Raw genomic sequence first — 12,845 nt, forward strand, 5'->3', positions numbered from 1 at the left:
CAACTCTTCACATGAGGTGGCCAAAGTACTGGAGTTTCAGCTTTAGCATCATTCCTTCCAAAGAACACCCGGGGCTGATCTCCTTTAGAATGGACTGATTAGATCTCCTTACAGTCCAAGGGACTCTCAAGAGTCTTCTCCAATACCACAGTTCAAAAGCATCCATTCTTCAGCACTCAGCTTTCTTCACAGTCCAACTCTCGCATCCATACATGACCACTGGAAAAACCATAGCCTTGACTAGACGGACCTTTGTTAGCAAAGTAATGTCTTTGCTTTTCAATATGCTATCTAGGTTGGTCATAACTTTCCTTCTATATTGAGTCCTTACTACTTCTGTAATCTGATGGTATGTATATTTTACATATTCATTTTGAAAACTAAAATTCCCTTTGAGTAAACATAATTTATCACCCAGATATTATCCTTCAAAATGTTCATAAACAGTATTGGAAATTTGAGGTTTGCTTGAGTTGCCTGAAAGAGAGCTGAGAAACTTGGATAATTTGCGAAGTCTTTCATTCATAATGTGTCAGAGCCGATAGAACCATCTCTATTTCCCTGTAACCATATGCTCTTGGTCTGCATGGGTGTGTCCAGTGGGTCATTTTCTTTCTCTCTCTTTCTCACTGGCGTTCAGTTAAGGAAAGGCCAACATGCCTTTTCAATGATCTCCTAGTTTTTAGGCTTACTTTAGCAGTTTTCTTTCTGTTTTGACTTGACATTATCTTGTAAAAAAGTTACAGTTGTAACTGAATTGCAGTTAATTGTACCTTAGTTACAGCTTTATTTTCATGATTTCGAGCTATACTGTTTCCTTGAATGATTACAAATTTGAGAACCTGCCACCTTACATGTGGAGAAGGCACTGGCGACCCACTCCAGTACTCTTGCCTGGAAACTCCCATGGATGGAGGAGCCTGGTAGGCTGCAATCCATGGGGTCGCGAAGAGTCGGACGCTACTGAGCGACTTCCCTTTCACTTTTCACTTTCATGCATTGGAGAAGGAAATGGCAACCCACTCCGGTGTTCTTGCCTGGAGAATCCCAGGGACGGGGATTGGTGGGCTGCCGTCTATGGGGTCGCACAGAGTCAGACACGAGTGATGTGACTTAGTGGCAGCAGCAGCAGCCACCTTACATGAGCAGCTCTTCCCTAGCCATCTAATTTGTGCCCATTTTGGCAGGCATCTCAGATGGTTGCTTTACTCTCTCTCTATAGTTTTCCGTAGACTCTGTCTAGTTGATAACGTGCTCTGTTATCCCTTTTTGGGGTGAATAGAACCTTGCTATTTCTGTCATTTTTCTTCCAGTCTTTTAAATGGCTCATTTTTCTTTTAGGAAAAAAGAAGTTCTTTTCAAGCCTGAAGTAAAGTTATTTGCTTCTGTTGACAGACAATGTGGAACTGATACTGAAAACAATTAGTAACCAGCACAGTGTTGAGAGTCAGGACAATGACCAGCCAGACTACGACAGTGTGGCGTCAGACGAAGACACGGATCCGGAAGCCACTGCAAGCAAGGCCCACAGGCAAAAGGTAAGGTGGTGCATTGCACACAGAAAGTGAGCTTATGTTCTTTTTCAGATCTTTCCTCCTAAAAATTTGCCTGATTTGTAAAGCATTTGAGGGCTAGGCCTGGGAAAGGTGCTCTGGAGGTAAAGTTGGGTTTTCTACTAGTTTGGCCCAAGCAAAGGTCAACAAGGTAAATAGTTTTAAAATAGGGGGTCCCTCGCCCCTGAGTCAGTTGCTGACTCACAGCCTGGCTGCAGTATTGACTTTATAAAACCTGTGAGGAGGGACGGGTGGGTTTTATTCTTTCAACAAATGTTTACTTTTGTTGGGTAGTTACCCAAACTTCTCTGGATAATACTCTCCTAAATGATGCCTGGTCTCTTTCCTCTGTGAGGCCGTCCTCACCAAAAGGAGAGGGAACCGCGGTTTGAGGGTCATAAATACAGACAGGAGCGGAGGCGTGGGGGCAGACACAGCCTGTCGCTGACGGGGAGTGTCAAGGGAGGCTGGAAGGCCCAGGACGTGGGCACGTGGAGAGGCGGGGAGGGGTCAGACTGAGCGGAGGTGAGACGGGCACCTGGGGGATGTCTGGTCACGTGGAGAGGCGGCCTGAAAGGAGAGGGAGTCTGAGCTGTGGCAGAGGGCAGGGGTCACACCGTGCAGGAATGTGACCCCAGACTGAAGAGCCGAGACCTCGGCTGGCAGCGCAGAGCCCAGGAAGCTTTTAGGCAGGGCAGGAAGACCATGTCCACCTTGTTGGGTCCTCTGTTTGGGGAGGACCGTTCTGGTGGGTCAGGAGCGGAGGAAAGGAACCCAGGCAGGGAGGTGCCGACAAGGTCCAAACAAGAGCTGACACAGCTCACCTCAGGGCCTCTTCAGCTGGGAGGGTCTGGATGGAAAAAAAAAGTCACTGTAACAGAGGGTGAGCCCAAGGCCAGGGCAGCAGGGGCCTGGCTGGCCCGCCTACCGCTGAATATCCCAGACCTGGCCCACAGGGGCTCAGCCAACACTTGAGAATGGACAAACAGGAAGACAGGAAAGTCAGGGCTTGGTGACAAGTTAGACACTGGAAGTGGGAAGGTAGATTTACCCGAGTTGTGTCTGGAGTTTTCCAGCTTAAACAGCTGTGCGGGTCAGTGGTGCCACCGGCAGATGCAGGGAACATGGAGGGGACAGCAAGAGTCAGCCGTCCCATCTGAAACGTCTCTGCCAGTCTCCCCAGAAGTGCTGGGTTCAGTCGAATGAAGGCGGGTCATGACTGGACCCTGCACGACAGGGTCCCTGCACTGGCCGGCCTCCCCCTCCTCTGGGCCTTGCATACCCATGCCCTCTAGCTGAGTCCTACCGCAGGCTGGAACGCTGTCCTCCAGACGTCCACCAGACTAGTGACCTCCCCTCCTGCAGGCTGTTGTTCATGTCCCCCGACCCAGCTGTCTAGTTAAAATGCACCCACCCCCACCCGTCTTTCAGCTCCCCAGCCCCTCACTCCTCCTCCATAGCACTTATCACATTCCCCTATACTATGTAGTTATTATTATTTTTTCCCTCTCTCACTCAGTTGGGATGTAAACACCATGGAAGCAGGAAACTTTTTCTATTTTCTTTTCTTATGTAACCTAAGCCCCTAGAACACTGCCTGGTGCTTAGTAAAAATCTGTCAGAATGAGTGAAATAATGAATCAAAAAAGAAAAATAAACAAGAGAAAGGCAGATGAGATAGGTATACAGAGTCAATGTTAGAGTAGATTTGTGGCCCCACTGTCTGATTGCCAGAAAATACTGACTTGAAAATTTTTCATCTATTATAGGAGCCCTACCTTTCTGTTTTATTTTTGTATTCCTCTCAGAAGCCTTGATTTGGTTTGATTAACTTTGCGATCCAGCTGGCACAGTCAGAATTTGAAATTCTTGAGCTGTTAGTCTTGAATGTTATCATCGTCTCAGATTGTGAACGTTTTCCCCAATTTATTTTTAGAGCCTAGATTCAGATTTATCAGATGGACCAGTCACTGTGCAGGAATTTTTGGAGGTCAAAAACGCTCTAGTGGCTTCTGAGGCCAAGATACAACAGCTAATGAAGGTGAATAACAACTTGAGTGACGAGCTGAGAATTATGCAGAAAAAGGTAACATGTCAATAAATGCCAGGATGGTTGCTCTTTAACCCCATAGTATATAAGGAAGAATCCCAGGCATGATGCTTGTGATCAGAGGGAAGAAAAACAGACCTGAAAATCTCTGGGCCAAGCTGTCTCTTTGGAAGCAGTATGTATTATGGATATTTTCAACGAAGTAGCTTTGATTAGATATAAATCCAGTTTAAGTTTCCCAGGTAGGAGAACATCATAACCTATTAAGTAAGTGTTCATATCAGTTGTAGAGACCCTTGCAAGGATCCTGTGTTTCCTGGGAAGCTAGACACAGTTCCATGGATGTGATTCTTACTGTTTACTGCTTATTTTAATCACACCATGAGACAGAGCAGACGAAAGCCCGGAACAGGGTGTGTGTTCACCAGCATTTCAGAGCCCACCCCATGCCACACACGGGCTGCTGTCCTTGTTCACTCTTGTTTATTGTTACCCACCCCCGGCCTGGCAGCCTAGTCTCACAGTCCCACTGCGCTGTTCGCCAGCTCCTACCACTAATTTATGATGTCCTCAGAGTCGCAGAATAGATACTCAGTATAAGAAAACCTTTCATGTGTACAAGCGAGAACTGTATGCTGGTGAGAGACAATCCCATTTGCTCAGCATTTGCTTGTTTGCCACCTTTTGAGAGAGTCAGAAATACATGAATATATTGATCTCTAAAAAGCGTGTGGCTGACGGTAGCAAAGAAAATGTTTAAGAGAGGATTATGTGTGTCATTCTTTATAAGAATGCTAAGAGGAGGAAGTAGAAAAATTCTAAATTCTGCCCTAGACTTTGTCGGCACTGCTCCCACCATTCAGTGCTCTACAAAACGAGATGCACGCACGCTTCCCTTAACCAGAAACAAAACAAAGTATGTATCTGCATCTTCCTACTGTCACTTGAAGAGTAATGCTTCAGAATCGTTACCACCACCAGAGGACACAGCGCACCTTGTTTGTGGCTGGGCCCTTTTCAGCGGTGCTTCCTGAGGGAAGGCTGAAGAACTAAGGGGCCCGTGTGCCTCTGCTTGTCAGGAAAGGACACGGCAGTGCACCCTCACCTGGGGCTTGGTCCAGGACTCTTTTTGAGTCTAGATCATTTTTTGGAGACATTTTGACATAGATGGCTTCAATACCTGTAATAGAAGGGGATAAGAATACCTGAAGATCAATCAGATTTTAATCAGACATTTGTTCTCTGCCACCCTGGCCCTGTCTAAGGCTGGTGTGCAGCCATGAACAAGACAGACCAAGTGCCCTTTTGCCTTAATGTACAGGGCTTGCACTTCTCTCTTCTCTGAAATGTCTTTTGTTTAGTGAATTATAGTTTGTCTCATTAGTTGAACTAAAACATGGATTTGGGGTGACATTTTCTGAAACAAGCTGACTTTGCCACTGCAAATCAGTCTGCTAAGCATTACCATTTTTATTCTGTTATGCTCCTTTTAGTATTTGTAGAAATCACCAGAGATAACTTCGAATCTCTGAAAGCAAATGTCTCGAGCTTCTTTAAGAAATGTTGAGTGGAATTATTTGTCATCATTCGTGGATTATCTCCTTGATTCTTAGAAAATGCTCTTGATTTCTGAAACTGTTATCTGTAACTTTTCATTTCCTGTTGTACTCCTTCCAAACAGAAAAAGTATGGCCTGGTTCTTATTAAGATAAGCATCATTCAGGTTTATCCAAGGACATCTCGCTAAATTCAGAGTACTAAAACTTTTCAAAGTTGAGACCAGCTGAGATCTCGCACATTCAGGTGAGATCCAGACTGGATGTTCTAGAGTGAAAAGTGTGAAGATAAAGTTTCAGATTTCAAGACCTTGTCTAAAATCTTCTAGGAGGTTTCCACATAGATAAGCACATGACCAGATCCCCCCGTCCTTCACTGAGGGCCGTGTGTCAGTTATGTTCCTCACTGTCTGGCCCTCGACCATTTATTTCACTTTAGAACATGGGTTCCCTAGTAAGTAGTTTTGACAGGCACGTTATGCCTGTCTGTCTCCTGGAATGTAGCACTTTTCAGTAGGTGCTTATTACTTTGCAGCCATTCTATCCTTGGAAAGGGAGTTGCAGATACAAGTTATGGCCTGAAGCACAGGTGTAGAAGCATCCTCTCATTTCTCAAGGGTCATGCTTCGAGAAAATAGAAAACAAGGGTATTTCTGTGGCAAAGTCAGTAAGTCAGACTTTCACAGGCGTTTGGCACTACTGATATAAAGTATATGGAACTCGTTTATTCAGTGAAGAAACATTGATTTTATTTCAAATTCAGGTAAAGTTTTTTAATACAGTAGTCAACAAAGTAGCATGATTTGTGTCTGATCTTTCACATTTAACAGTTGCTTGGAAAAGATGCTAATTAATGAAGAGGAGCAGCCACTATTGGTGTATTTGTCACAGAGCGGTGCTTTCTAAATAGAAATTGAAAGTAACTCCTAACACTGAATGGGTTGGCTATTGGAAAAAAGTAATGATCTTCTGGTGCAGACACAGTTGCTTGTGGACTTGAGCCTTGGCCCCGGTGGGGAATTTGGTCAGATTTTTGCTTTCTCTCAAGGAGTAGACAGCTGAACTCATACCACACCCAGCTTATAAAATGCCCTGAAGGATGGAGGAGCACCAGAGGGGAAGGACGTTGTACAGCCTGGACTCAGTTACTTGTGTCTAACATGCCAGATGGCTAAAGAGGAACCCAATTCCTTGCCGATCCCTGTAACTCTAATTCATCCAGCACCATGAAGCAGCCTGCATATGAGCAATGGGAAGAGCATTCAGGGCCTCCAGGTGCCAGCCTCTAACTAAAATGGGGTGGTGCCAGGCAGCTTAGCGTGTTTAAAGCTGACACCATCACGGTCGCATTTCTGGGTGACAGAGCCAAAGGAGAGCGAGGCCAGGTCTTCCGGCCCTGGCTGAAAGATGACTGATCACCAGAGGGCGGCGCGCGCCAGTGGAGCGTTCAGATGAAGATGTTGATAGTTCAGTAGGCCTCCGGTTCTCTTCATGATATGTTTATAGAGCAAATTTACCATGATCCGGTTCCCTCTCTTTAAGGAAAAAAAAAATACTCAGTTGTTTGGAATTTCAAAGAATATATTATATAATAAAAACTTGTTGATCTTAATTTTTCCTGTTGGCTTTTTGGGCAGCAATAGCTCATCTGATTTTTTTTTTTTTTTCCGTAAACTGGATTTCACTGTCTTTCTTGCTTTGCAAAGAACTCTAAGTTATCTTTGTGCTGCTTCCATGGTGTCTGCTGACATTTTTGGCATTTCTAAATTGCTCAGGGGCTCATCTGAAAAGCAGGTTACCAAAGTGATGTCTTAATGATCTCAAGCTCTTGCTTGAAACAGCCTTACCTAAGTGATGTCTTAATGATCTCAAGCTCTTGCTTGAAATAGCCTTAGAAACAGCCTGCCTGCAGACATTTTCCAGGGCCACCATGACCAGTCTTTAAGCCTTGAGATATTTTGCTTTTAAAAAGTCCAAACTGCAACTTTTCCACAGTCAGAATTGATTTCATTTGCTTAAGTGATTAAGTGAGTTGATTGCATTTCACTCATTCTAGAAGAAAGAGTTTGTGTTTGTGGTTGCCTTTGACTTTCAGCTCAGCAAGCTGTTACTGTTGTTATTGTTAAAGCTGGTAGTCGTATGCGTTTACTTGGTGTTTGCTTTTTCTGCTTGCTATAGAAAAACACAGTCCCACTGCCAAACATGTCTTTCAGCTTCAAACACTCCAGAGTGAAAATTCGAACCTCAGGAAACAGGCCACAACCAATATATATCAGGTGCAAACTGGTTCTGAGTACACAGACACTTCCAACCACTCTTCCTTAAAGCGACGTCCGTCTGCCCGGGGCAGTAGGCCCATGTCCATGTACGAGACAGGATCGGGTCAGAAACCCTATCTCCCAATGGGAGAAGTGAACCATCCCGAAGAGAGCAGGACGAGACTCCAGCCTTTCCCGGCGCACGTAAGTAACACCACCAGCGCTTCCACTCTTTACTCTCTGTCCAGCCTGACCCCTGCCTTCCCTCTTCTCAGCTTGCAGATCCCCAGTCTCCGCTTTGCCAAATTGGGCTACGAGAACCGTCCTTGTGTTTGCTGTATTAGGATGTCGACAGGTGCTTGTGGTGTTCCCACAAGCCGTCAGGGCCCGTGGCCGAAGGTGTCCCAGCAGCTCTGGGGATTCTGGCTCTTGCTCGGCCCCCTCTCCCCCTTTTTCTGCCCCATATCCATAGTATATTTCCCGGGTGGCCACTGTTGGAACTTTTTTGGTTATGAACTTCCTTCCCCATATCCAAAACCAAAAATTTATAAAGGTTACCACTGGAAGAAAGTACCATCTTCTTCCAGGTAGGCGGGCACATGCCCACTTATGCAGCAGAGCCCTTGGAATTCAGAGTGCCTTCTCCACTTCTCCGAGTGGAGCGGGCGGCGTCTGTGGCCTGGGGGTGCAGGCCTGGTCGGAAGCCTGTGGGCCTCGGCAGCCCTGCACCTGTGGTCAGTGTGCCGGCTTAGCTGCTGCCTCCTCCTCCTCCCTTGTGGGGAAAAAGTGTTGTTTTTTCATTTCATGAGAACGAGATGTAAAAACTCCTGTATCAACTTTACCTGCTTTATGTTCCAAAGATGGTATTCTGTAACGGGCTGCTAACACTCTTGCTTTTCCCATGGAAGAAGTATTGTGTTGTGAGGTTTTCAAATTTTATATCTTTTGGATTAATTTATTTTAAAAACCTATGTTTTGACAAAATGTTGTCTGCATTTTGAACCTACGTGATTTTATTTTTTCAGAGAGTAATACTTTCTTTTTGAACGTCAGTTGCTCTTCAGTCCACTTTTATAGGAATTTCCAAAAAAGTTCTCAGAGTCAATAGTAAAGAATATGGCCTTGGAAATTATACCCTATTCAATTTTGTCAAGGTTTAGTGTGATAAAATTACAGTGTTGTTATATTGTAATTGGGAATCTGCTGCTTCAGCTTTTAAAGTTGTTTGGGCTAAACATTCTAAAACAATTGATTCAACACATTTGGTGTAATGGGAATGCCATTGAACTAAGAATCTTATTTTTGTATAACTGAGAACAAAATTTAGGAAAAGCCACTTTGTTCATTTTCACAGTGTACTTTTTGATTTTAAAAACATTTAAAATGTAAAAATGTCTTATTTTAAAAGTTCCATATCTGTACTGTATCTGATATACATAAACCAACTTTAAATCATTTGTATAGATTTTCATTTCATATCATCTGTCCTGATTAAAAAACAAATACTTGTTTAAGACTATTAAAAAAAAAAAAAGAAACCATTGGCACAATTGACAGATTATGCTAGGTACTGTCTTTTCCCTCATGGAAAAGTAGCCTTACAGATTCCAAGTAATTTCCGAGAGGCATTTATTTCACTGAGGGATTAAACATCTCTGGGGATCTGTCGTTGGCTAGCGTGGGTGTTTCAGCACTGATCCCACGTAGTGAGTTGCTCCTTAGGAGTCTTTTAACTGGGAACCCAGGTGAAGCCAGGGTGGGTGGTGGGGTTTCATGCTTGTTTTGTGTTTTCCCGAGTGTGTCTCTTTTTCCCCTTCCAGATCGGGAGGAGTGCGTTTGTGACCTCCTCTTCATCTCTGCCTTCCTTCCCCTCAACACTGTCCTGGTCGAGGGACGAGAGCACCCGAAGGGTTAAGTACACTGAATGGTCTGCTCTCTGGAGGAGGGGCCTTGCTCCTGGGCGCTTGGTGCTTCTCCTGGCCCTCCCTCCTCCACTAACCACCTTCTGTCCTGCATGAGGCCACGCACGCACACCCGCACTCATGTCTGCGGGAGAGGGCCTCCCTCTAGCTCACTCCACATCGCTCAGTCTCACGTGACATTTAACACAGTCCACAGTTCGCCCTGTAACGTTGATTCTGAACGTTCTGTCTTTTTAAATAATCAGAAAATTAGCTGGCTGCTGGTTAAACATAATATGGCAAATCTGTGCAATTTTGTTGAGAGTGTTATTAGGACTAACAGAAACGCTGAGTCACCGTGTTTCTTTTTTTTTTTTTTCAACGTCTTGACGTGTTATGTCAGCACCTGACTTGACAGACCCAGGTTTTGCAGTCCCTGCATTCCACATCCGGACTGGAGGTGTAGGTAGCTGTTAGTACAAAGCTGTTCACTCTTAGTTGGTCAAGTCCAACTTGCCAATGTATAATTTACATTCCCAGTAACAGCATGTGATTCAGGTAAGCTCCCTTTAGAGTAGCCAGGCAGCAAGTATTTATTAAGCACTTCATCCACACCCTGCCTTTCAGAAAGTCAATTAAAGAGTCCTAGGAAGTTAGGTGACACCCCTGCTCCCAAAGGCCCTGTCAGTTTAAAAAATGCCTTGATGCATGAAGAGTACATGACAGCAAACTGGGAAAGTCATGGAAGAGCACAGGCTTTGAAAACCTGTGTTCAGGTCCTGGCTCTCGCGCCTTTTACTGGAAGGATGGTGTCCCTAAAGTGAAAGGAGGGAGGGAGGCTGTGGGTGAGGGACCACCTTTACAGACCAGGGGGGATTTGCACAGGCCTTTGTCTATTCCCTCCACGTTTGGCTGGAACTACGGAGAGTCTTCTTTCCCACTCAGGAGGGATTTCCCAGTGCCTCACAGCTCATTGTGGCCCTTCAGGGGCTCTTTTCTGCATGTTTGAGGTAACCTATTGAAAGGAAGCCTCTTGGCGTGTGTATGCTGCTATCCTCTGAGCAGTTCTGAGGTCGAACTGCACTGGTTTTACTAGAGTATTTCACTTAAGGACTTTCCTGGTGGCTGAGTGCTAAAGACTCTACCTGCAATGTAGGAGACCCAGGTTCCATCCCGGGGCAGCTAAATAGAAATGATATCTTTCTTGAAATGTTGCTAAGAGTCAGGTAAACCTTTTTGTCCGCTGTGAAAGTTTGTGTTTTTTTTTAAATTTTTGGTAGTTTTGAGAATTATTGCCAGGACTGCTTGCTGAGACAGTGATTTATACACGTCATTTACACTGGTGATCCCAGTTGCTCCTGACAGCTGCGTCATGAGTTTAGGTTTTTATTGGCACATCTGTATTCAGAGAAAGCTACCACTCTCTTAAATAAACTGAACCAGCACCAACTATAAGGTAACTTTTCTATTAACAGCTTTAAGAGAGCAGCACTTTTAACTAATAGACCTGAGTTCTGCATGTTGACGGTAATCTCCTTAAAATTAACACTGATTAATTTGAAAGCCCGAAATATGCTTTTGTTGACAACAATGAAGGATTTAATGTAAGTAACCGATTTCCTGGGTGGTTATTGCTGTACATTGTTATCTGTATTCAAGAAGCATTTCCTGAGTACTTTAATCATATAGATGAGTCATTACTCTTGTAACATGCTTCAATTAAACTTGGTACTTTTGATCATGGGTGATACATTTGATTTGTAATTGTCAAATTTACATCAAGGAAGGCAAAAAGATCCATTGTAAATAGATGGGATTTTTCTGGGCTTAATTCTGTTTTCTAGCTTTTTCACTGGAACTACTCTGGACAAATTTCTCAGAATCCTTATTTAAATGCAAGTGTTTCACATTCTATTTTATGCTCTATATATGTGTACACACACGGAAGCACACAGTCATCTTTGTGTGTATGTATATATAAAAACTAAAGGAAAAGGAATTTAAAGATTATTCAAACATGCACTGTGAAAGGTAAGAGGAGTTTGTTTGTTTTTTGGTTTTGTTTTGTCTTGGTTTTGTTTTGTTTTTTTGAAATATCTCTGGAAGAGCCTGGTTTCACTGTTCCCTTCCTGGGATATAGTGCCTGCTTTGGTCTTTCATCTAGACAGCCAGTAGCCACTAACTCACTGATTGGCTCATGAAGCCAGATCAGAGGCAATAAGTGAAGCAGCGCTGCTTGCTGGTAGGAGATCGAAACAGCGGGATCTTGAATGTTGTAGTTTTTACAGAACTTAGCTCTGCGGACTGTCTGTGCAGCTGCCAGCCAACACTTTCAATCACTTGCCAGATGAACTCAAGCACAGACTCTTTAGAAGCCCATCGCAAGTGTCTTGTGTTAAGTGGCTGGAACCAAATAGAGCATCTAAGGGAGATGCGAAAGACCTCAGCGCACACACAGAAAGAGCGTTCTACCTGGGAGAGATCAGAGAGAGGCTAGCAGGCAACACATATTCTGATAGAGAAGGAAATAAACCATTTCTGGATCCACTGTTTACCAGTTACTAAAAATTTTTTCTTAATTAAAAAAACTTTTTTTGGCCTTACCCATAGCTTGTGAGGTCATAATTCCCCAACCAGGGAACAAACCCAGGCCCTGGGCAGTGAAAGCACCAAGTCCTAATAGTATTCTAGGGGCTGCCTGCCTGCCTGCTCACATAGGCCTTCAGAAGGCCAAGCAGCATGATCAGTAAGGACCAAATAATTAAACTTTAGGGAGGCTTTCTTAACTGACTTAGTCTAAGGGAACCATTCTTATGAGTGAAGCTACAGGGACTCCATGTGTTTAAAACAGGGCTCTGAATTTACACATGAAGAAATTCTGAATTTGCAGCTATCTCTTACTACAGCTGCAATAAAATTCCTTAGTCACATGTTTTGATTCACTTGGATTAAATTCAGGGTATAGAACTAGAAATAGCTCATGTTTGTCTTTTACAATTGGTAATCAACCTAGGTTTTAAATCGGCTTCCACAGATTTCTATTCAAATGAAGAAATTCTCAAGCACTGTGGATAAATAATGAGAGGAAATCCTCTGTATTAAATACTCCAGAACTAACACAGTTCCCTTCAAAGGAATGTGGTCCCCTCTAAATGTAGTACTCCCCCACCCCACCCTGAAGGCCCTGTACTTAGTGGTGCTGCCATTGCTCAAAACAGTTCAAGGGTTCCTGCATCCCTTTTATTTTACGCTGTATCTTTATGTTTTAAGGGATAGATGTTTGGGGAGACTGATGAAAATGTTTGGAAACCAGTTGTCACACCGGCTTGATCCATTTTGGCCCACAAACAACGTGTGGCAATGAATGAGTGATGTCTGGCTTCCTCTTGTGGCTCACAGAAGCCGTCTCTAAAGGTGGTTCTTGGAGGGCCAGATTGAGAGCAGTGGTGGATCTCAGAACCCCGAGCTGGGGCATCGCAGGCAGCAGGAGACGGAGGCTCCAGGTTTTGGTCCAGGGTTTCTGCTGA

The 12,845-nt window shown here is 44.2% G+C and overlaps 1 protein-coding gene across 7 annotated transcripts in view; it reads left to right on the top strand.

Annotated features, from left to right (window-relative positions):
* Positions 1-12,845, top strand: part of GIT2 (G protein-coupled receptor kinase interacting ArfGAP 2) — a 41,697-nt gene that overhangs the window by 23,904 nt on the left and 4,948 nt on the right. For 2 of the 7 annotated variants that reach the window (XM_010828652.1, XM_010828653.1), the window contains exons 13-15: positions 1,396-1,538; positions 7,373-7,621; positions 9,238-9,327. In XM_010828652.1, coding sequence (XP_010826954.1) covers positions 1,396-1,538; positions 7,373-7,621; positions 9,238-9,327 — 482 coding nt within the window. Of the gene's footprint in view, positions 1-1,395; positions 1,539-3,489; positions 3,640-5,989; positions 6,765-7,372; positions 7,622-9,237; positions 9,328-12,845 lie in introns of those variants that run through there. The other 5 variants (XM_010828649.1, XM_010828650.1, XM_010828651.1 and 2 more) reach the window with 5 other exon arrangements.

Source organism: Bison bison, unplaced genomic scaffold (assembly GCF_000754665.1).
Source record: "Bison bison bison isolate TAMUID 2011002044 unplaced genomic scaffold, Bison_UMD1.0 scf7180017864495, whole genome shotgun sequence".
NCBI classification, from domain to species: domain Eukaryota; kingdom Metazoa; phylum Chordata; class Mammalia; order Artiodactyla; family Bovidae; genus Bison; species Bison bison.